Source organism: Eublepharis macularius, chromosome 12 (genome assembly GCF_028583425.1).
Source record: "Eublepharis macularius isolate TG4126 chromosome 12, MPM_Emac_v1.0, whole genome shotgun sequence".
In the NCBI taxonomy this organism is placed as follows: Eukaryota; Metazoa; Chordata; class Lepidosauria; order Squamata; family Eublepharidae; genus Eublepharis; species Eublepharis macularius.
Window position 1 is genome coordinate 58852580 of NC_072801.1, and position 21825 is coordinate 58874404.

The following is a 21825-nucleotide window of genomic DNA, read 5'->3' on the forward strand; positions in this document are numbered from 1 at the left end:
CTTGTTGCTGCCCCAGCGTCTGCATTCCCCTCGCTTGGCAAAAGGTCCATGCCTTCCCTAGCTCCATCTTACCTGACTCCTTGTGCGGGAAAGGTTTTGAGCTTTGTAGCACACTTGCCTCTGCTCACTGAACTACAAAAGCATGAGAATGCAGTGGCCTGAACTGGCCATGTTTCCTTCCCTTTGCATGCATCTGACAAATGGGAACTTGGCTGCGGGCAGGGGCTTGAACACATCTCTCTAGGGCTCCTCGATGCCCTGGTGCTCCTTCTGGAGGGAGGCCGCTGTGTTCCTTTTGTTCACTCCTTTGCTTTAGTTTACAAATGGGTGGCAGCCGCCTGGCATCAGGAGACCACAACCGTTCAGCAGCATCCCTGTCTGCCAGTCATAGAAACTTTGGCACCAAACTGCTCAGGGATTGGTGGGAATCAGTGGGGTTATTATGGACTACAATACCCTTGTGATGCTCCCCATGTTTTAGTGTTTCTGGCACTTATTTCCTTTCTGCAAAGGGGCATAGGATATTGACTAGCAACGGTGGTACCTAGGGTTGCCCGATGAGGTCCGGACTAATACTGGATCCCGGGGAGAGACAGCAGGGGGCTGACTTTTTAAACTTCATAATGCGCATGCTCCTGAGATAGCATGACGATGTAATGGTGGGAAATAATGTCGTCGTGCTGACCCCCCACTTCCAGTTGCCACTCCTGGGCGGCACAGTACAATCGCAGGAGGCGGGCTGGGTGCCCAGGCTGACAGGCCACTTCCACAGCCCGGCAGTGTTGCTGTGCAGCTGCAGGAGGCCAACCAGGTGCCCGGAATGGCATATCCACAGCTTGCAGGAGGCTGGGCAACCAATGAGGGAGGAGCTGGACGATGTGTCCAGTATTTGGGGGACATTTTCCCCAGACAATCCCCCCAAATACAGAACTGTCCAGGTGAAAACTGGACACCTGGCAACTATTGTGGCGCCATGCCAGTGTCAGATACAACTTGAGTGCCCATTGGATTAAACAGTGCTATTTCAAGGTAAGGTAAAGGTAGGTAAAGGTAAAGGTAGTCCCCCTGTGCAAGCACCGAGTCATTACTGACCCATGGGGGGATGTCGCATCACAATGTTTTCTTGGCAGACTTTTTGTTATGGGGTGGTTTGCCATTGCCTTCCCCAGTCATCTACATTTTACCCCTAGGAAACTGGGTCCTCATTTTACTGACCTTGGAAGGATGGAAGGCTGAGTCAACCTTGAGCCGGCTACCTGAACCTGGCTTCTGCCAGGATCGAACTCAGGTTGTGAGCAGAACTTGGGCTGCAGTACTGCAGCTTACCACTCTGCACCACCAAGGCATATTTGTTAGGCAAAACAAAAGAAATATGGCCTGGACTGAAATGAAAGGACTAGAACAGAAAGCTTTATTATTGTCTTTCTCCTTGTCTGTTTTGATCAACAGACAGTCTACGACAAGAGAGGAGGAGCTGTGGCTCTACAGTATAGTGTCTGTTTGGCACGCAGAAGGTTCCAGTTTCAAAACCTGGCATCTCCAGTCAAGTGGGTAAGGTAGCTGATGATATGAAAGGCTCCATTTGAGAGAGACCCTCGGAGATGCTTCCACACCATAGCAGACAGTACTGACCTCAAGAGACCAATAGTCGGATTCAATAAAAGCAGCTTCTTGTGTTTGTGTGTAAGAAAACTCCACTCTGCCCCAACCTGAATTCAAGACAGCACCGAATACATCAGCAGCTCTATTTGGCAATTCTGTTTGGTGGTCTGAGAATATAAGCATTGGTTTTGGAGTACCAGCAAGGTAATAATCTCTCCCTCTCTGCAACTCTAGATTTAAAGAGGATCTAAGAAGATTTGTGTATCTTATTTTTGAACCATGGTGGTTTCATGGACCCATGGGTCTATAGACACCACTCTGTAATTTGATTTTTGTTTCAGGAGGGACCTCTGGTCTCCTTTCGGACTATCTGGTTAATATCAGTTCACCGTAGTATTTGTGATGGAAAAGACTTAATATGATCTACAGTTTCCCAAAATGAATCAGCCAAAATGGGTGGTTGCTGGCAAAGCAACCGAGGTCGCAAATCAAACTGTTTGTTAACCTGTTTATAGCAACAATTATGCAAATGACGCAAGTTCTGAACATGCAGCCCAATCCTATGCATGTTTACTCAGCAGGAAGTCTCACAGAGTTCAAGGGATTTACTCCAGGAATTAATCCAAGGGATAGCAAAGGGTAATGAGTTCTCTCCCAAATATGTTCCACTTCTCTTTTGGTATCACATTTTCCAGTCAAAGTATCTTAAAATCCTACAGCCTGGATGAACTATTTATTTCTATAAAAGTTGTATTAAGCATGTATGGCAAATCCATTGCTCCTCTAATAGTGGTCTTTGCCACCCCTTTCTACTTCCAAACTAGTTTTTCTGGTACCAAGCCAACACTTGGAAATGTATGTGCCAAAAACGCAGCAATATAATGCTTTATTTACCTGATCACAGTGGGAGTCATTTCTAAGCAGGGGTCATTTTGAGGGGGAACACGCAGGAACGCAGTTCCAGCAGTTCCCCAAAGAGGTCACATGTCAGGTAGCCCTTCCCACCTGACTCTCCGCCATTTTGGTCCCATTTCAGCCTGGATTTGGGCCGAAACAGCCTGGATTGGGCCTCTGACGGGTGGTGGATCACTCTCCCACTCAGCAGCGGCCCGATCCTGACCATTTTGGGCCCCTTTTTGGCCATTTTCAGCCCCTTTTTGCCATTTTGGGCCCAATTTCAGCCCTGAATGGCCAAGATTGGGTCCAAAACAGCCAGGATAGCTGATGTCAGGGGGTGTGGCATATGCAAATCAGTTATGCTAATGACACACTTCTGGTGATGTCAAGGGGCTTGACATATGCTAATGAGTTGTGCTAATATGTTCCTCCAGCTCTTTTTCTATGAAATGTTTTTAAGTAAACTTGAAGGGAGCTGGGATGTTAATTAATTCACTGGATTTATAAGCTCTCCCCATTTCCTATGAAAAGGGGAAGAAAGTTCCCATCTTACAGGCAGAGAAAAAAATAAGAGTATAGCTTAGAGAGATACTCTGGTAAGGTACAGAGATTATAGCCTAAGCTATTGGGTACGTCTGCTGATGGAGATAGGTTCTTACTGGGTACTTGTCATTGCTAAAGATGTCATGTTAATTACTTATGCTTTAAAGTGAGAAAAGTTTAATCTGTGGCTTTCTACTCGTTTTTCAGTTTTGTGGCTACCATATCCTATTGGATCTGTTTTCATTTAATGTCCTAACTGTTGATCATGTTGTATTTTTGCTCTGTGAATGTCCTAGCTATTGATTATCTTGTATTCACTTGCAGTGTGTAATCCACTTTGGATCTCAGTGGGAAAAAGCAGACTATAAATAAACAACAAAAACAATAACAACAATAAATTTTCTTAGAAATTGTATGTCGTCAAAACTGCAGTCCATCACTGAATATTTAAGTTTGCATGTAACATGTATTTCTTTGCCTTGTCTTGAAATAAAAAGCTTGCTTCTCTTATTATTATTATTTGTTATTTTTTTATTATTATGTTATGTTTTCCCATCACTGTGAATGGCAGTTAACAGAGTAACAACAAAGATATGACACTAGAATCTGTGTGCCCATGCCTCTTCCTGGAAGCGTTGAAGAAATCCACCTGTCTCCATAAAAAACTTGAGAGGTTCTGTGCTTGAGTTTAGTTGTATTTGCCATAACAAAACCACAAAGCAACAGATCTAGAGCATAAGAGCAGCCAAACTGGATTGGACCACTGGTCCGTCCACTCCAGCATCATCTTCTTTCACACAGTGGCCAACCAGATGCCACAGGAAGGCATGAAAGAAGGATATGAGCTTTCATGAGACACTTCTTCAAATACGGCTAGAATGTCACATTCCTGGAGATGTCACATTCTAGCTGTATCTGAAGAAGTGAGCTGTGTCTCACGAAAGCTCATACCTACAGTAAGTTTTGTTAGTCTTAGAGGTGCTACTAGTCTCTTGTTCTTTTCTAAAGGTACAGCCAAACACGGCCACCCATCTGGATCTATTTACATGGGATTGAGAGTTGCCAGCTCTGGGATGGGAATCCGGGAGCTTTGGGGGTGGAGCCCAGGGAGGATGGGGTTTGGGGAGGGGCCTCAGCAGCAGAGAGCCCACCCTCCAAAGCAGCCATTTTCTCCAGGGGAACTGATCTCTGTGTCCTGGAGATCAGTTGTAATTCCTGGAGATCTCCAGCCACCACCTGGAGGCTGGCAACCGCAGCTAGACCCCACTTGGTCGGATGTATGAAATGTATCCTCAGTCAGCAGATATGTATAGAAGGGGAAAGCTTTTCTTTTGCATCATTTCATGGGTCTTTAACCTCAGCAAGATCAACAGGGACTGTCCCGCTGGAACTTTCCCTGTGTGGACGGTGCGGAAAATAAACGTCGTTAACCTGAATCTCTCTTTGAGTAAAAAAAAAGAAAGTTCCACTTTAAGAAAGGGGAAAACAACCAACACTCAGCCCTGGGGAGGGGGAAGGGCAGGTCGGCTGGAAATTACAACCTGTGGGCGGGACTGGAATCTATTAATTTTTAATGCCTAAGCCACGCCTCCTCTTTTCACTATCTCCCCCCCCCCGCCCTTTCTGGCAGCCAATGAAAAATAAGCGGAGCGAATGGAGGAGGAAGGGCCCCTTCGGGTGGTTGAGTGAAATTGTTCGGAAACTTTGCTCTTTGGAAGGAAAAAGAAAAAGGGGGGTTGGTTGGTTGGTTTGGAGCGTGAGAAACTGTAGAAGCGACAATTCAGCGTGTAGAAGCAAGGGTAAGTCATTCAGGGACTCGATCCTCATGACTGTTGGGGAACAGTAGAAGAGAGAATGGGGATTAATGTACTTTCATATTTGTTTGTGTGTGTTTGGGAGGGTGGATACGGTGGATACTGGGGAGGGTCTGCCTGGCGTGGCCGTGATCGTAGAGGGGCTTAACTATGTCGCCCTGGGGACTGCCTGGCCTGGGTCTTATCCTATAGGATGTATGAATGGGGTAGTTTCAGATGGGTAGCCGTGTTAGTCTCCAGTAGGAAAGTAAGATTCGGGTCCAGTAGCACCTTAAATACCAACTAGATTTCCAGGGTGTGAGCTTTCGAGCGTCAAAGCTCTCTTCGTCAGATCTCCAGACTACAGAGATCAGCTTCCCTAGAATCTATGGCATTATACTACACTGAGTTTCAGGCACGTAGCCATGGTGGTCTGTGGTAAAACAGCAGGCTTTGAGTCCAGTGGCTCCTTAAAGACCGACAAGATTTTTAGTGTGTAAGCTTTTGAGAGTCAAAGCTCCCTTCTTCAGGAATGGGGTGGAAGGAGCGAGGTGAGACATTTATGAGGTTAAAAGCTGAGATGGGATCTTGCAGGAACGGTGCTGAGAGATGGTAAAGGCAGTATGAGAAGCAGCAGGCTGTTTGGGGATATTGAAGGCCTGGGTTTCTGGTGCTAGCTGGTGAAAAGTTGTATCTCTGGTGTGGCAGGCGCTATGAGCTGTGAAAGCTAATAGAAGAGAGAGTCTTGGGGGTTGGATGACTTAAAGGAGTACAGGTGGTCTGTAGTGGTTAGAAGAGATTCTTGTGGGTAGTGGGGAATGGCAGCTGGTGAGAATGCCTTTGCAAGTAAGTTAGGGGCTGGTTGTACACAGTGAGAGGGATTGATGTATGTATTTCTGGTTAATAATCTGTGAGGACAAAGGACTATGAGACTGTAGCATTTTTACTGTGCAAATTTGTGTGTTTTGCTAGTGATACCAAGGCAAAAATGAGTACCTTTTGATGTACGTATTACGTGTATGTGTGTGTTAGTTAGAAATGCTGTGTGAGGATGAATGTTTGAATCTTGGTGTGCATTGTAAGTTCAAAGGGCCAAGTGTGTGTGTGTGTATGTGTGTGTGTGTGTGTGATGAGATAGAGGGAGACAGACAGAGGGAGACAGTGTGTGCATGTATGTTTTGCATATGGTCTGAGAATCTGTTGTGCAATTTGAAAAAATCTCATGAAGGCCTAAACATGTGTGTCATGTAGGGGTTACATAAGTTTCCATGGATTACGCATACTTCTGTATGCCTCAGAACATCTTTCCTGAATTAGGGTGCGAGTAAGAGGGCATGAACGAGGCATGTGAACAAAAGTGGATATGGCTGAATTTCATGCTGAACAGATCATGCTTAAATGTACATCAAGGAACAGTGCCAGGAAAGTGTTTGTACATTTATTTACTTCGTTTAAACTGCATCGTCCCCAGTGGGGAGAACCAAAGTGGCTTAAATAATTTCCTTCATTTTAGGCTGAGAATGTGTACTTGGCCCAAGGTCGCTAAACAACTTTCGGTGACCAAATGGGGATGCATACCTGGGTCTCCTAGATCCTATTGTGGCACTCTAATGAGCGTACACAGAAGTGAGAGTGTACGCTTCCCCATAGGGAAGTGTACTCACAATGGAAAATAAATACCCAATTGTGCAAGCAAGTGCGCTCAGAAATGGAGGCCCTGTATGACATGGGCATTTCGATAAATGTGTGGGGTGTGATAAGTTAAGGCAGTAGTGTAGTGCTGGAGGATTTGATTCTTCGGTCCTCGCTGAAGGTAGCTATGTCATTGGTGAGATCTGCTCTGAATCAAACCTCAGGAAGTGAGCTGATCTTTCTGAGAATCTGCGATGCATGGCAGCTTCAAAACCCACCACTTCCTCTTCTATCTGTTGCCTGTTGACATCAGCGGTTTTGCTAGCAAAGTTCAGCTATGAAACAACTTTTTGTCCTGGAACTTGCAAAATATGGGGAGAAGGTCCCTGGGCATGGGCTAGGGTTGTCAACTCCAGGCCGGAAAGTTTCTGAGACTTGAGGGTGGCACCTGGGGAGGGCAGGCTTTGGAAAGAGGAGGGTATAATACCATAAATTCCACTGTCCAAAGCTGCCATTTTCTTCCTGGGAACTGAGCTCTGTAGTCTGGAGATGAATATTAATTCCAGGAGCTCGCCAGGCCACACAATCCTAGCATGGCAAAGAGCATATTCTTCCTCAGAGAGTAAATGTCCACTGCTACATGTGAGATTAAGCTGTGTGTAGGGGCAGGGGAGGGGGCTGGCTTGTACATCTCAAGCGATGTAGCACCTGAATGTCTTAATATGGAAACTGTGCTGCTGTGGGCACTAGAAGGCCCCTGTGTTATCTTGAACCCTTTAACCACCAGCTTTATCGATATACCTCAGAATAGTTCATCTTATTGTAATTTATTTCTTTGAGGTACAAATGGAATCCCCAGGCCTTGATATCTGAGCTCTGGGGCTTAGAGGCAACAGGCCACTATAGCCCATGCTTCAAGCCAAATAGAAATGTTGTATTTTGAATAGGAGTCTCTGGTAGAATAGATTTGCCGGTTGGCCAGGAAAAAGAAGAAGGGCCTGCCTTGCTTGGCAGGATAGGGGGAGGGGGGCGGATCTTAAGAGCAACTTGAATATGCAGAAATAAGCTGGTGAAGCTTTCTGGAGAATGCAAACAGACATCAGATAATGTTTATTTTCAAGGTGCTGGTGGAGGCCCGAGAGCGGGCCAGGCTTGTTGAAAAGTTGGCAGCCCCAATAGCAGGGTGTGGGACTTTAGAAGACTGGGCGGAGATATGTTATCATTTGAAAGCAGCTGTCAGTCTCAAACAGATACTAAAAATCCTGGATCAGAGCACTTGGCAAACCTGCTGCTGCTGCTTCTCGCCCTCCTCCTGCAACCAGAGAGGCCTTGAATGGAGCTGGTACCCCTCAAGATGAGAGCCTCTGTTTCCCCAGCAACCCATCTGGCCACTACTGTGACCTCAACCAAGTTTCTGGGTGATGGAAGAGGCTTTGGCCCCATCTATCTGGAAAGCCTTTTCAAGAAAACTTTCTTCACAGGATGGGGTAGTGATAACTTACACCGCTGTGGAATGAGGTGGGGAGAACAGGCCCCACCTAAAATCGACAGAAATCCTCCTATTTTGTGCGTTTCTCTCTCTTTGACTCCTTTTTTCCCGCCCCTCCCCACAGGAAGGCACCATGTCCCACAAAGGATGCCTCAGTGTCACCAAGTACTTCCTCTTCATCTTCAACCTCTTCTTCTTTGTGAGTAATTGGGGATGGGTAGGGAGGAACAGCAGTCCTGAGGCTGGGTTAGATGGGCTCACGGGTGTCATTCCCAAACAGTCTTGGATGGGTCAGGGAGGGAGGATTCAGGTAGATTTTTAGCCAGCAACAGTCTTGCGTTATCACCCCCTTTCTGTTATCTCCTTATAACTCCAGATTCTTGGAAGCCTTCTCTTCAGTTTTGGTTTATGGATCCTCTTCGACCAGAATAGTTTTGCCTCTACACTAGGTGAGTTCCCAGGGAATCTGAATCATCCCATTCTAGGCCAAGTGGCACTTAACCTAGGGGTCTCTGCTCCCACTAGCATTCCTTGTTCTCCCCCATCCACTGCCAGTTCCTTCTTTTCCTTTTGGACTGGTAAAGGTTTCTATAGTAGATTCCCCTGGATAATCCAGAATTATTCCCCAGAATCCCCTCTGCAAGGGGGAAAGGACAGGGAAGTATTCCTACAAGTGAATTTTTCTAAATCTTCTCTTCCTTATGAGCCCCCTGCAAAGCAGGCCAAGATTGCTATGTCTCTTCCTCCTTCCCCAGGGTCATCAATTTTTGCCTTGAAGATCTGGTCCTATATTTTCTCTGGGGTTGGCATCCTCACAATGCTCATGGGATTCCTCGGGTGCCTGGGCTCCCTCAAAGAAGTCAAGTGTATGCTGGGATTTGTAAGTATGTGGGGAACCAGGACTCTGAAGTGGGGCCAATGAGGTCCAGTGGCTCAGAGCAAAGCATTCTGGGAGTTAGGGTTTCCTAGAAACAGGGCCTAGCAGACTAGAGGTCCAGCTAGTCCGACATCTTGTTTCTCGCAATGGCCGGCCAGGAGCCCCAAGAAGCTGACAAATGAGGCATGAAGGCAGCATCCTTCTGCTACTGCTGCTACCTCCTCCCCCAGCAATTGGTATTCAAAGGTACCCTGTTTTTTAACATAGAAGTTCCATTAAGCTATCAAGGAATTAAGAGGGAGCTACACATCATGGCAATGCCATAGTGTGGCAGGCACTAACAGAAATACCAACCAAAATTCATCACGAACCAGGCCAGTTCATGGTTTGTGAATTGGCAGTTTGTCAGAGATCATTTCTGACAAACCGCCACAAGTTTTAGGCAGGTTCATTTGGTTCGTTTTCCAGTTCATCACTGCAGACAGTCTGGTGCTGCCCCAGAAGTGACGTTTTCACAAACCAAACGAACCAGTTTGTGACCGGGCAAGTTTGTGAAAGTTTGTGATTCGTGAAACATTACGAACCACGAACTGCACGGTTCATTATTTTCCTGGTTCGTGCCCACCTCTACTCTCAAGGCATTGGCTTTCCTGTTCATGGGATTTATTTTTATTTTTCCTTTGGCTCATTTATAACATGGCGGCACTGATGAGTGTAGAACTGAATTTACCTTTTTTGACAGGGTTCTTCTACTGTAGGTAGAAAAATGAACAGTTTACGCACTGGGTCCTTAATAAATTGGAATTCTAGTCAATGTCACTTGGAAATCAGAAATGCGTTCTCTAAAAAACAAAAGTAAATAATGTTTATTTATTTACTTCATTTAAACGCCACCTTTCTCCCCAATAAGGACCCAAAGTGGCTTTCATCATTATCCTCTCCTGTTTTTTCCTCACAACAACCTTGTGCAGTAGGTTAGGCTGAGAGGGTGTGACTGGCCCCTGGTCTCCCAACAAGCTTCCATGGAAGAGTGAGAATTCAAACCTGGGTGTCCCAGCTCCTAGTCCAGCACTCTAGGCCAATATACCATGCTGGTGGCATGAGAAAATACCTCCCAGTTACCCTGTTGTACTGAATATATTTATGAAGCAATCCATGTGATCAAAAAATCATGTAATACAAAGTTCCTGGGTGTTGTCTCATTTCAGCCTGGTGGTGGGAGTCTGCATATTTTAATGCTTTTCTCTTGGGAGTGGGGGGGAAATGATCCCTGCATGTAGAAAACTGGCATATCAAATAGTATAGGTTAGATCTCTTTCCCTGATGTACTAGTTTTCTAAGGGGAGAGAATTTATGGAGTAGGGCACACTCAGATTTGACTTTCCATCCAGCCACTCACTTCCTGCAATGGAACAGTCCCAGGAGCTCTTCACATGATTTATTTGCATGTGCTTAGAACATACAGAGGTTTGTTATAGCAATTTCTGTTTAATATGTATATTTTGAAACATATATTGCAACATCTTAAATCATGGCTTTTAGCTTTTAAGCGTTGCTTCTTGTGACACTTAAAAAAAAAAGGAATTAATATTAATTAAAAGAAAAATGAGCACACACACCCTTCCCCCACAAAATGCTTGAAGTTCACTGACCCCTGTCTTTCTCTGTCAACAGTACTTTGCCTTCTTACTGCTTCTCTTTGTTGCCCAAATCTCCATTGGAATTGTGGTATACACGCAGCGCAACACGGTGAGTCATACCATGACGAAACTCGCAATGTGTGCACTTGCATCTTGTGGGAAGGACACCCTTACTTATTTATTTAGTACATTTTTAGGCTGCTGTTTTCCCATATAGCTCAGGGCAAGCATACATTGTTCTCCCCTCTGCCATTTGATTCTCACAACCAGGGATTTTTTTCTGGGAAAAGAGGTGGTGGAACTCAGGACCGCACAATGACGTCACTTTGGGTCAGCTGGAACAAGGAGGGAGTTTTTAAAAGTTTAAATCGCCCTCGGTGAAAAGGGTCACATGGCCGGTGGCCCCGCCCCCTGATCTTCAGACAGAGGGGAGTTTAGATTGCCCTCCATGCCAGCAGTGCGGAGGGCAATCTAAACTCCCTTCTGTCTGGAGATCAGGGGGCGGGGCCACCTGCCATGTAACCATTTTCAAGAGGTGCCGGAACTCCTTTCCACCATGTTCCAGCTGAAAAAAAGCCCTGCTCACAACAACTCTGAGAGGCTTAGTTACACTGAGGGAGAATGACTAGGCCAGATCTCCCAGTAAGCTTCAGGGCCTAGTGGGGACTGGGACCACTGTTTCCCAGATCTTAGTCTGACACGCTGATTACTACACTGCATGGCTTTGTGAAGGATTTTCGTCCTGGGAGAGCTAGGCTTCCTCACAGAATGGAATACTCTTTTTGAAGCCAAGCTCATGCACAGAAAAGATCATGGGTCCTTTCCCTCTATGTTTGTATTTCTAGTCTGTTTCCTGCCCTGCATAGCTCATGGAACTGAGTGTGGTGAGAATAACACCAGGGCATACGGAAGTTCACACACGTCGCCCCTGTTCTTAGGCCTCATAGATGGGGAAAGGGTGGGGCACAAGGGGAAGGAAACGGGTTGCCAACTATGGCTTGGGAAATTCCTGGAGATTTGGAGGTGGTGCCTGGGAAGGAACTTTAGTTTTTTTTAAAAAAAATTAATTTGTTTTAGTTCCATCTTATTCTAATAACAAAATTAATCAAAAGTCTTACATTCTTTGGATACAGGTGCCTGGGAAGGAACTTAAGCTTTTCCTAGACCCTATGGTATACAATAGAGTCCAAACAGCAATGCTGCCTTTTTCTCCAGGGGAACTGATCTCTGTAGTCTTGGAGATCAGTTATAATTCTGGGAGATCCCTGGGCATAGAGCAGGGGTCACTGGGGGAAGTGAGTGGAGAAGAGATCTGTGAATTTCCTGCATTGTGTAGGGGGTGGACTAGATGACTCTTACCTTCCGGCACTATTTTTCACCTGGAGACTGGTAACCCTTAAAATGGCTGGGTTTTCAAGGGGCCAGTGGGAACTGGGCACCAGGATTGTTGCAGTCTTGATTATAGTGGTTATATTCTTCTCTGTGGGGAACTGAGATGGCTGGAAAAGGAAAAGCTGGCATCCCTAAGCCATGTTGACCTATTTGGTCCACTCAGCTTGGAAGGACACAATAGAAACTGTGATATCGGCACAGAGATCGTAAGAGCGTTATTAGCCTTGCCTTGGAGCTGGGGAAAGGTGCTCCTGACACTCTCCTTTAACCTGTGCTTTCTGCTACCTCGCAGATCCACGCAAAGGTCAGAGAATATGTTGACGACATAATTCAGAATTACAAGCTGAACGGGTCCCTCACAGATAAGGAGGAGAGCTGGGATGTTGTGCAGGAGCAGGTAAGATATTCAAGGACTGATGTGCCCCTCAGGTTTCTCTGCATGCTGGGGGAGGGGCCATGGTTCAGAGCTTGCAGGCAGAAGTTTCCACATTTAATCCCCAACATCTCCATGTAAAGTGTGGCCGGGAGGTGATGGGGAATTGCTGAGAGCTTGGAGAGCTGGAAGCCAGAGGGGTAGACGGTGCAAATCAACTAGATGCCGAAATGGTCTGACTCAGTTGAAGGCAGATTATCCTGCGTTCTTATTTATGTTGGCCGCCTCTGCTATGACCTGCTAGCGGCGGCCTTGTTCACGGCTCACGTTTTAGACCTTCCCTGACTTCTGCTTCTCATGACCCTTGCTCCTTGATCTCTTTTTCCAGTTCCAGTGCTGTGGATGGAATTCCTACCTGGACTGGCGAAACAACCATGTAGTGCACAGCAATGGCTCCTCCCTCTACCCTTGCTCCTGCCGAAATAGTTCTCAGTCTGGCCAGCTGATGACCAACAACACGGAGACCCCCAAGCCAACAGAGCCCACAGAAGGCTTCTGTGTTACCCGGGGACAGTGGCCTGTCTACAAGGAGGTAAGTCGTGTAAGCATGACTCCTGGGGGAAGCTTGTAAGTGTTCCAGGCTTAAGACTGCAGGCTCTTTCTCCCTCCCTGAGTTCCCCTTTTTAACATACTCCTGTCCATATCATAGGGCTGCATGAACAACGTCCAGATCTGGCTTGCCAACAATATAATCACTATTGTGGGACTCTGTCTTGGAATTGCTCTCATGGAGGTAAGAGATGTGGATTTGCTCTGGGAAGCTGGACTGGCTGCTGGTCCTCACACACAGTGCTGCAGTTGCATAAGGAGAGGAGGCAGTCTTGTTGCTGTGTCTGAGTATCTGTTAGGACCATTCAACTGGCAGTCCCCTCCCCTCCCCTCCAGTAGGGGTGCTAGCTTCAGAAGAAAGACTGGCAGGCAAGACTGGTGGACCTACTAAGTCTTGTAGAGATGGCAGGTCAGTTCCAGGATTTTGGAGGGGGAGGGCTTGGGCTCAGTGTGCCCAGAGTGCTCCCTTGGCCACCACCAAGCCTCTCCACTCATGCCTTTTTTGCCCACCCACCTGCATGCCCCCTGCCTGCTTACTCCCTATAATCTTAGCTACTCACAATCTCCACTAGGATTGCGAGGTCCCCCAACCTCCTGGGCGGGAGGTTGGAGTCCCGGCACCTACCTTTTGGCTCCACGTGTGTGCACTCCCAGCCTGTGTGATGACGTCACTTCCGGGAAGTGATGTCATCGCACAGGCCACATGCTGCCATGGGAGTGCTCCCATGGAGTGCAGGGGGGCTGGTGCAGTGTGCAGAAGCGCACTGTGCTGCCCTGGAGCATGCCCCGAGAGGCATGTTCCTCCTGTTGGCCAGGTAAGTGGGAGTGGGGAGTGGGATCAGGGGATCCCCAGCCCCCAGCGGGGGACTAGCAACCCTAGTCACCACATGCATGCCTTTTCTCCAGTGGTACTAGGTAGTGAGTGGGGCTGGGTGTGCTGCCACTATGTACCACCTACACACCATTTTCAGTGGCCTTGGGCAACATGTGCAGCCAAGAGTGTGTGTGGTAAAGCACTCACGAGTGAGTGCGGTGCCGGTAGGCCCTGCCAAAAGCCCTGAGCTCCAGCAGTTGCTCCCCCCTAAGGATATGCTGACAGTGGCCAGGAATGTTGGCCCTGTAAAGACAGGAAAAGACTAGAGGGACCCCACGGCCTGAACTTCCAGTAAAAATGGAAAGCGGCTATTAGCCATATACTTTGTCCTGAAAGTAAAAATGGAAAATCAGTTAAGATTTTATTCCAGTATTGCTTAATAAAGACTGTGATGGTTTGTGACTTTAGAGTTTTCCCATCACTGGTTTCTTCCAAAAAAACATTCGAAGGGAAAGGAGAAGTTATTTGTGGCTGCATTCCCAACAGTTGCCATCTGATGGTGTTGCAAGCAGAGCGGGGAAATGAGTCAGTGCTACACCTTGAGAAATGTGCCACTAGAGGGGGTCACTGAGGAAGAACTGCAAGTGGTAGTTGTAGAACAATTCCAGCCTTAGCTGCTAGCCACTGCTGGCTGCCTCTAGAGCAAGGGTCCCTGCATTTGCTGAAGTTGTCAAGTACCTTCGGAATACTGACCCAGGGTGGTGGGCGCAACCACAAAACGGCTGCCGTGGGAGGTGGAACCAATCACAAAATGTCAAGGAGTCACATTGTACATAACACTGACAGTAACTCTTCCACGTGTTGGGCAGAAGTTCTGCTTAATAGTGCATTTAAAAATGAATATATATTGTTTAATTTTTTTCTTGCATACACACAGCTGACCTTCAGTCACACAGTATATATACTTATGCCATGGTGGCAGCTGCTGCTGAACCAACTTTAAAAAATCTGTGCAGCCAAAAAGATCTCCAGTGGCTGGTCAAAAACCCTGCTAGGCAAACCCCCCACCTGGCCTTGCCACTTTGAAAAAACACTTGGTGGGAACCTGGAAAAGTGTCAGCAGGATCCCTGCTCTAGTGAGAGTGTGTGAGAGAGAGTGTGTGTGCGTTTCTCCTCCTTGCTTGTACCTTTCTTGTAGTTCCTGCAGCTCTTGTGCAGGATGCTGATCAGCGTTCTGGAGTACAGGGACTGGCATAGTGGTGGCTCCCAGGAGATTCTCTACTTCCCCAGCAGGTGGCACATGGGAGTGTGACTAGATGTGCATGGATGTGTTTAGGCATGCTTTCATACCTATGGTACATTTTGTATGGACTGTGCATATACGGCCATTGTGTAGTCTGTATATGTATGGGAAGTCCACCAACTTTGTCATGTGCATGGGCCAGAAAACCAGCAATGATCTCCAGGTCCTTGTGCAGTATTTGTGTATTTACAAGGTGGATAGCTGGCAAGGTCTGTGCTTCCTAGTGCAGATTTTGTGAATGTTCTTGGGCCACAGATGAAACCCCTATGAGATTTGGGGGGGGTGGGCTGGGGGGAAATTGGGGTGGCTTTTTTCCTAACTAAAATAAAAATTGTCTGAGCACACACAAAACAGCCATGTTCCTTGCTCCATTGAGATTAACCTATTGGAGTCAATCATCTGGAAGGCCTAAGTGGCAATGTTTCCTAACATGGGTACAAAACAGAGAAGATTGAACATAAGCAGCAGCTGCCATCGGCGTCAGACCCTCCCCCACTAGCCTAGTGTGGCTGTTTTACTCCGGCTTGTCCACAGGGCTGTCCACGGTCTCAGGAAGAGACTTTCCCAACCCCCAAGATCCTTGCACGGGAGATGCCAGGTCATGAACCTGGGACTTTCAGCATGTCTTCTGCCCTGCTCCTTGCCTCTTACCTCCACGGTTAACGTTCTTTCTCTTTTCGGCTAAATGTTTCCTGAGCTGGGAGATAAAAACTTTCCCTGCCATCCTCCCTGTGCTCTCCACTGTTGCTTCCAGCCAGCGGCAGCTGCTTCTTTTGGCTGTTTGAGCCCTTTTATCTAGTGAACTGAACATGCCCAAAAAAGGGTTTAGTATGAATCATCCCATCAGGACATCCAGCTTCCCTGGACTTGCTGGGCCAAAGCCAGCTGTTGAGCATTTGCATGCTTTGTGCATTGTCTGTCCTGCTTGTTCGGTGGATTCCCCCCCCCCACACACACAGACACATTTTCAGACATGTCTCTTTGTGCATGGCTATTGTTTCTGGGATGGTTGGTGTGGTCGGCTCCTCAAAGTGACACACTTCAGAGCCAGCGCATGCATGTTTGTCTCCAACCCCTGCCAGGCCTCTCTGCATAGTAACTTTCTCCTCCGTCTGTTTTAACCCATTGCTTCCTGTGGCACAGGGACTTTTACCTGGAGTACTGGCAAGGTAACTAATTTCAGACAGTTGTTTGCGTGTTGAGAGAGTTTTTCTCCAGGGTCTATTGGGGGTTTAGTGGCTACGAACTTAACCTAAATCAGCGCCTCCTTCCTCCCGATTACCCCACTTCCTTCCTGCAGATGAATGGCATGTACCTAGCCTCTGTTGTGCTTGGCGAAGAGAGCTCTGACACCCTCAAAAGGCTAGGAGAGGAAGTGTACAAGCCTCCTGGACCCAGGATCTGACCTGGCCCTGGATTGGGCAGCAGTGTGTTGCAGTGATTTGATCAACCGGCTGGGAGAACTAGAGAGAGAAAGAGAGAGATGCACAGCAGACAGCAATAAAGGGCATTTTAAACATTTGAAAGTCCACAGGGAGTTCACAGTGAGGTTCTTTTATTGGCGGAATAAGCATGGGTGCGGGGTGGGGGGGTGGGAGAGGGGAGAGGTCTTCATTCAAGAACTGCTATTGAGAATGTCCTTCCCTGAACTGTGTACCATGCTGTTCATACCCTTTATTTCCTAATTTTCCCTTGCTATCCGGTCATTTCATAGAAAAAGAGCTGGAGGAACTTATTAGCATACCTCATTAGCATGCCCCTTGACTTCACCAGAAGTGTGTCATTAGCATAACTGATTTGCATATGCCACACCCCTTGACATCACCTATCCTGAATGTTTTGGACCCAATCTTGGCCATTCAGGGCTGAAATTGGGCCCAAAATAGCAAAAAGGGGCTGAAAATGGCTGAAAAGGGGCACAAAATGGTCAGGATTGGGCCGCTGCTGAGTGGGAGAATGATCCACCACCCGTCAGAGGCCCGATCCGGGCCATTTCAGCCCCAATCCAGGCTGAAACGGGCCCAAAATGGCTGAGAGTCAGGTGGGTGGGGCCACCTGACATGTGACCTCTTTGGGGAACTGCTGGAACTGCGTTCCTGTGCGTTCCCCCTCAAAATGAGCCCTGCTTGCTATCATTATCATCTGAAGGACTTAAAGGAACAGTCAGGTACACTACTTCTTCTGAATTCCAGAGCTCAGGGCTGGAGCAAGTAAAGCTCAGGCTAAACACCTCTGAACATACCTAGAGCCAGTTAGGTGTAGTGATTAAGAGCGCGGGACTCTAATCTGGAGGACTGGGTTTGATTCCCCACTCATCCGCTTGAAGCCAGCTGGGTGACCTTGGGTCAGTCACAGCTGTCTCAGAGATCTCTCAGCCCCACCCACCTCACAGGGAGTTTGTTGTTGTGGGGATAATAATTGTAAACAGCTCTGAGTGGATGTTAAGTCATCCTGAAGGGTGGTATATAAATCAAATGTTATTAGAATGCATCCCTCTTGCATCTACTGAATAGTTACTCCCTGCCCACGTACATCTGGGGCTTAGGGTCAGATGCAAGTTAACTCTTGAGCATCATGACCATGCCTGTTTTGCAATAATACTGCCCTTAAATAGAGTGAACAGAACCTCCCCCCCCCCGAAATGAAATTCTGCTTTCCTTCCTCTATACCTCCCCTCCTGCCCCGCATCATAAATGGGTGGTGGATGGATTTGTTCCATATACCTCACTAACTTCCACTATTGTCTACGAGCTCTTGGAACTTATTTTGCCTCCCAGAGCAGGAGAAAATGGAGTGCCCAAAAATTCGTTTGATACCCTGTGCCTGGCCTGCAAGCCAAGTTGTTCCTTCCGAGTCTCTGCACCCGGCCTTCGAAATGCCTGCTCATTTCCCTTCCCATCAGCAATGACACGGCACCTTTCTTAGCCTCTTCTGGTAGCTGCTGGCAGCCCTGACCTGTCTGCCATCTTTCCTTATGACACTGTGCACGGAGCAGAACATAAAAAGAAATGGTAGCAGCCAGGACTGGGCATGCACAAGGTGGTGCCCGCAGGTGGGCTGACACGCCCTTCTGAATCATTGCAGCAAGAATAAGGTTCAGGCAAATCTTGCATTATGTAGATCTTGCTGCTTCCACAGCTGAAGTACAAACAGGCCTGGGCAAAGAATATTCTGGGCTGCAAAGCTACATGGGGTGGACTAGGAGGCATGAGCGCTCATATCAACCACCCCCTTCAGTGACTGACGTGCCTTAAGTTGAAGTGCAAGCTGTGAAGGGGAAATGGAGTCAGAGTTGGGTTTTTTGCTGGGGAAAGACTCATCATACAGTCATCTGGCCAGTGCTTGATCCAGAAGCCGTGGATTCATGATGTGGCACCTCTGTCAAACTACTGTGCCACACTCTCTCTCTCCCAGCCTCAGTTTCCCCGTCTGAAAAAAGGAAGTGATAATCACTGTTTACTTATTGGGGCTACTCTTTGAAAAAAGAGGGTTTGACCAGAATGTTTCCCATGGGTGCTGAAGATTTTCATCTTTAGATTTACACAGAATTTGGTTTGTTAAAAAGTAAAATTGTGGAAGAAGGCTGAGGGAAGAAAGAAATGGATTTTTTCCTCTGTGACGTAAAAAAAATCCATAGAACATGACGACTGTGATACCTGTACCCAGTGAGATTCGCCTTTTGGATCACATGGATTATGTTGCTTGTGGGTGGCCTCACTGATGACGGAAGCCATTCAAAGATGGCCCTAAAACCCCTCCTTAACAAGCTCTCTCTTTTCCCCACAGCTCTTCCTAATGACGCTATCGATGTTTCTGTGTAAGACCATCGGGCCCAACTATGACAAGCTCGCTCGCTATTCCTAGGAAAGAAATCTGTCTTGGAAGTTGCTCACTCACTGTTCCCAGGAGACGGATCTCCGTTTCCCAGATTCCTCATTTTAAAGGACTGCCTTAAAATCCACTCCTTTCAATTCACACATTCCACTGCAGGGGTTTAAAGCAGTGGGTGGTAGGGCTGCAAGGTACTTTGAATAGGTTTCTTTACCTAGTTTTATTTTCACCTGGTACAAGATAGGTTTATTCTAACCTTATCTTAGTAAATTAAATGAAACCTTCAAGAACGGCGGCCCTGACGAGAAATGGCGTACGCTATATTCCCTTTGCTGGTCCAAAATGTACAGACTATCTCCGAAGTCCAATCAGTCCACTGTACCGTCATACTATTTTACATTTGAACATTCACCTGAGCCAGCGCCCGCTTCAGTGTGAAGAAAACTGTTTTATAGCGAGGTACTGCTGCCGGTACCCGATGGTTTACCAAATAGAAACTGAGAAGCCTTGGAACGGGATGTCTCAAAGCAGTATAAGCGCACCAGTATTTAAAATGTTTGGGTAAGTTGGTGTCATTTGCTAACTCTTGCGGTCTTTTCACTCAACAATGCACTGAGAAAATTGACCTCCCCCACTCCTTTGGATCTAGAGTTTGTGTCCTTCCTTTCTGAAGATCGTTTTGGTATCCAGATAAATCTGATTTTAAAAACTTAGATGATATTCCAGCAAGAGGTAAATAGTAATAAACCACGAAGGATGCTGACTACCTCGCTGGCGAGCCTTACTTGTGATTGGGAAAACAGGCCGGGAACATTGGGTCCCCTATTTGGTACTTGGGTTTCAGTACAATACTCTAAAGGGTGGAGGGGGTGTACCCGAAGAGCCTTGCGATGTGTTCCAACCTGGAGCCTGTATGTTGCGAGAACCTCTTCTAAACAATGCCGCTGCATAACATCCTGAAGTGCTATCCTCGTCCTGACTTGACTAGCATCTGAAGGAAATGGTTCTCGTGCCCGAGCCTCCATTTTGTTCTCTTCTTCCCTACAGCCCTCTCTAAACCTTCCTAATTCTAAGGGATTTTTGACCCTAAATTCTCCCACCGTTTCCCTAATTGTTATTGACTGGAGTTACCTCAAAAAAAAATTCCATTCTGTTTTGTTCCATCACAGCCCCTTGCCTAAGCTTCTAACCATGTGTGTGTGTGTTCTGTTCTCACAGCTCCTTGCATGTGCAGGAGCTCAAGGCATACAGTCAGCTCCAGCGCAAGCAAAGGTTTCTCCCTCTATTTCAGCTGCAGGAACAGATCAGCAGCCATGTTCTCACTGCCTGCGGCTTGGAAAATAAAAGGGGGAAACTTTTGCTTCTGCTGGCTGCGTGCACAGTTGTGCATTCCCAGACTTTGAGGGAGCCATGTATTCCCATACCTTACCTTTAGCAACTATATGGCATACTATTGGTCCCCTCCAAGCTAGGGTGAATTGTCTGACATGCTTTTGACCCCGTGTGTTTCATGCCTAACATTCACACAGTGGCAGATGGGAACACCCATGCCTAACTTTTACACGTGCATGTATGAAATGCATATAATCCTGAATGCCTGAGATGGTGGAATTGTGAAGGGAGCATGCAAGTTTTGAAAGGGTAGAGGGTGGAAGAGAATATGTATAATTTCACCCTTCTCTGCAGTGGGTTTGTTTTTTTAGCAGTATTGGATTTTCTTTGTGTAATGTAGTCTTCATTTGTAAATAAAAAAAAATTACATCTACCATTGTTGATGCTTTGTAGTTGGGTCAGTAGAGCCAGCAAGTGGTAGCCACGGGAGGACATCTATGAAAGTATGGAGAGCTTCACGCCTAATTCTGATTGGTCATTTTCAGCAATAAAAGACCCTTCTGGGTGAAATTTTAGGGTTGCCAGGTCCCCTTATCATCAGGTGGGAGGTGGGCCATCTGGCACTTGCCTTATTGGTGCCTTCGTGCGCATGCTCCCAGCCTGCTTGATGATGTCACTTCTGGGAGGTGACATCATCATGCAGGCCATGTGCCACCCTTGGGAGTGCTCCCGCTCTCTGCAGTGAGCGGAATAGGCCCAATTCAGTTTGAATTGCCAGGGCAGCACAATGAGCCCTGGAGTGCTCCACAGTGACCTGTTTCAGGCCAAAAACGACCTACTGCGGCATACAGGAGCACCCCCTGGGAGGTGCGTTCCCCCACTGGCCAGGTAAGCGGGGGCAGAGGGTGGGAGTGGGGTATCCCCTGACCCCAGTGGGGGACTGGCAACCCTCTGTTGAATGCACTATGGGCTGCTTGCAACTGCTAACTTGGCCAAATCAGTCCTTGAAAAGGGGAACTCTATTGTGATTTCCAGCCTCTTGGCTTGGATCGCTTTCAAAAGTAGAAACTATCTCGCCTTCTCTTACTTTATCAGACATATTGCCGCTTTTGATTTCTGTGTAACTCCATTTGATTCTTTTCAAGTTCAAATTGTAGAATTCATTGCCTGAGGACAGATCCCTTTAAAGGGGGAGTGGGCTGATTCACAGAATAGGATCATCAGTGACTTAATAGGAACTCTGTGGCCTGAGGCCATATATCTCTGAATTACAGCGCTAGAAAGACTGCTGAATTGCAACTGATAATGACGCTCAAGACAATACATCCACCTGGACTGAATTGAGATCTAGGCTTCCTGTTTCATTACCAATGCTGATTTCTCCACCCCCACCACCCCTCTGCATACCCCACCCCCATTCAATCACACCTGCTATTGTCATTCAGCATCTGAAGTCACTCTACTCACCAAGATATAAGGACAGGTAGACTCACATTCTAGCTATCTGAAGTGAGCTACAACTCACAAAAGCTCATACCCTACCACAAATCATGTTAAGTCTTATAGGTGCTACTAGACTCTTGCTCTTTTCTAGTGCTAGAAAACATTGAGGAAAGGCCTTCACCTCTTTGCCCTAGTTTTTTTTAGTCCTCCAGGGCAACAAGATGCTGAATTTGGTGGATGCTGCTGCTGGTCTGA

The 21825-nt window shown here is 47.1% G+C and overlaps 1 protein-coding gene across 1 annotated transcript; it reads left to right on the plus strand.

Annotated features, from left to right (window-relative positions):
- Window positions 1–4693: 4693 nt before the first annotated feature.
- CD37 (CD37 molecule) lies at window positions 4694–20550 on the plus strand. Its single transcript, XM_054994793.1, has 9 exons — window positions 4694–4841; window positions 8081–8155; window positions 8333–8405; window positions 8712–8836; window positions 10508–10582; window positions 12158–12262; window positions 12627–12830; window positions 12948–13031; window positions 18751–20550. Exons 2-9 carry the CDS (start codon window positions 8090–8092, stop codon window positions 18826–18828), a joined length of 810 nt encoding a protein of 269 aa, XP_054850768.1. The 5' UTR covers window positions 4694–4841; window positions 8081–8089; the 3' UTR covers window positions 18829–20550.
- The last annotated feature ends 1275 nt before the right edge of the window (window positions 20551–21825 follow it).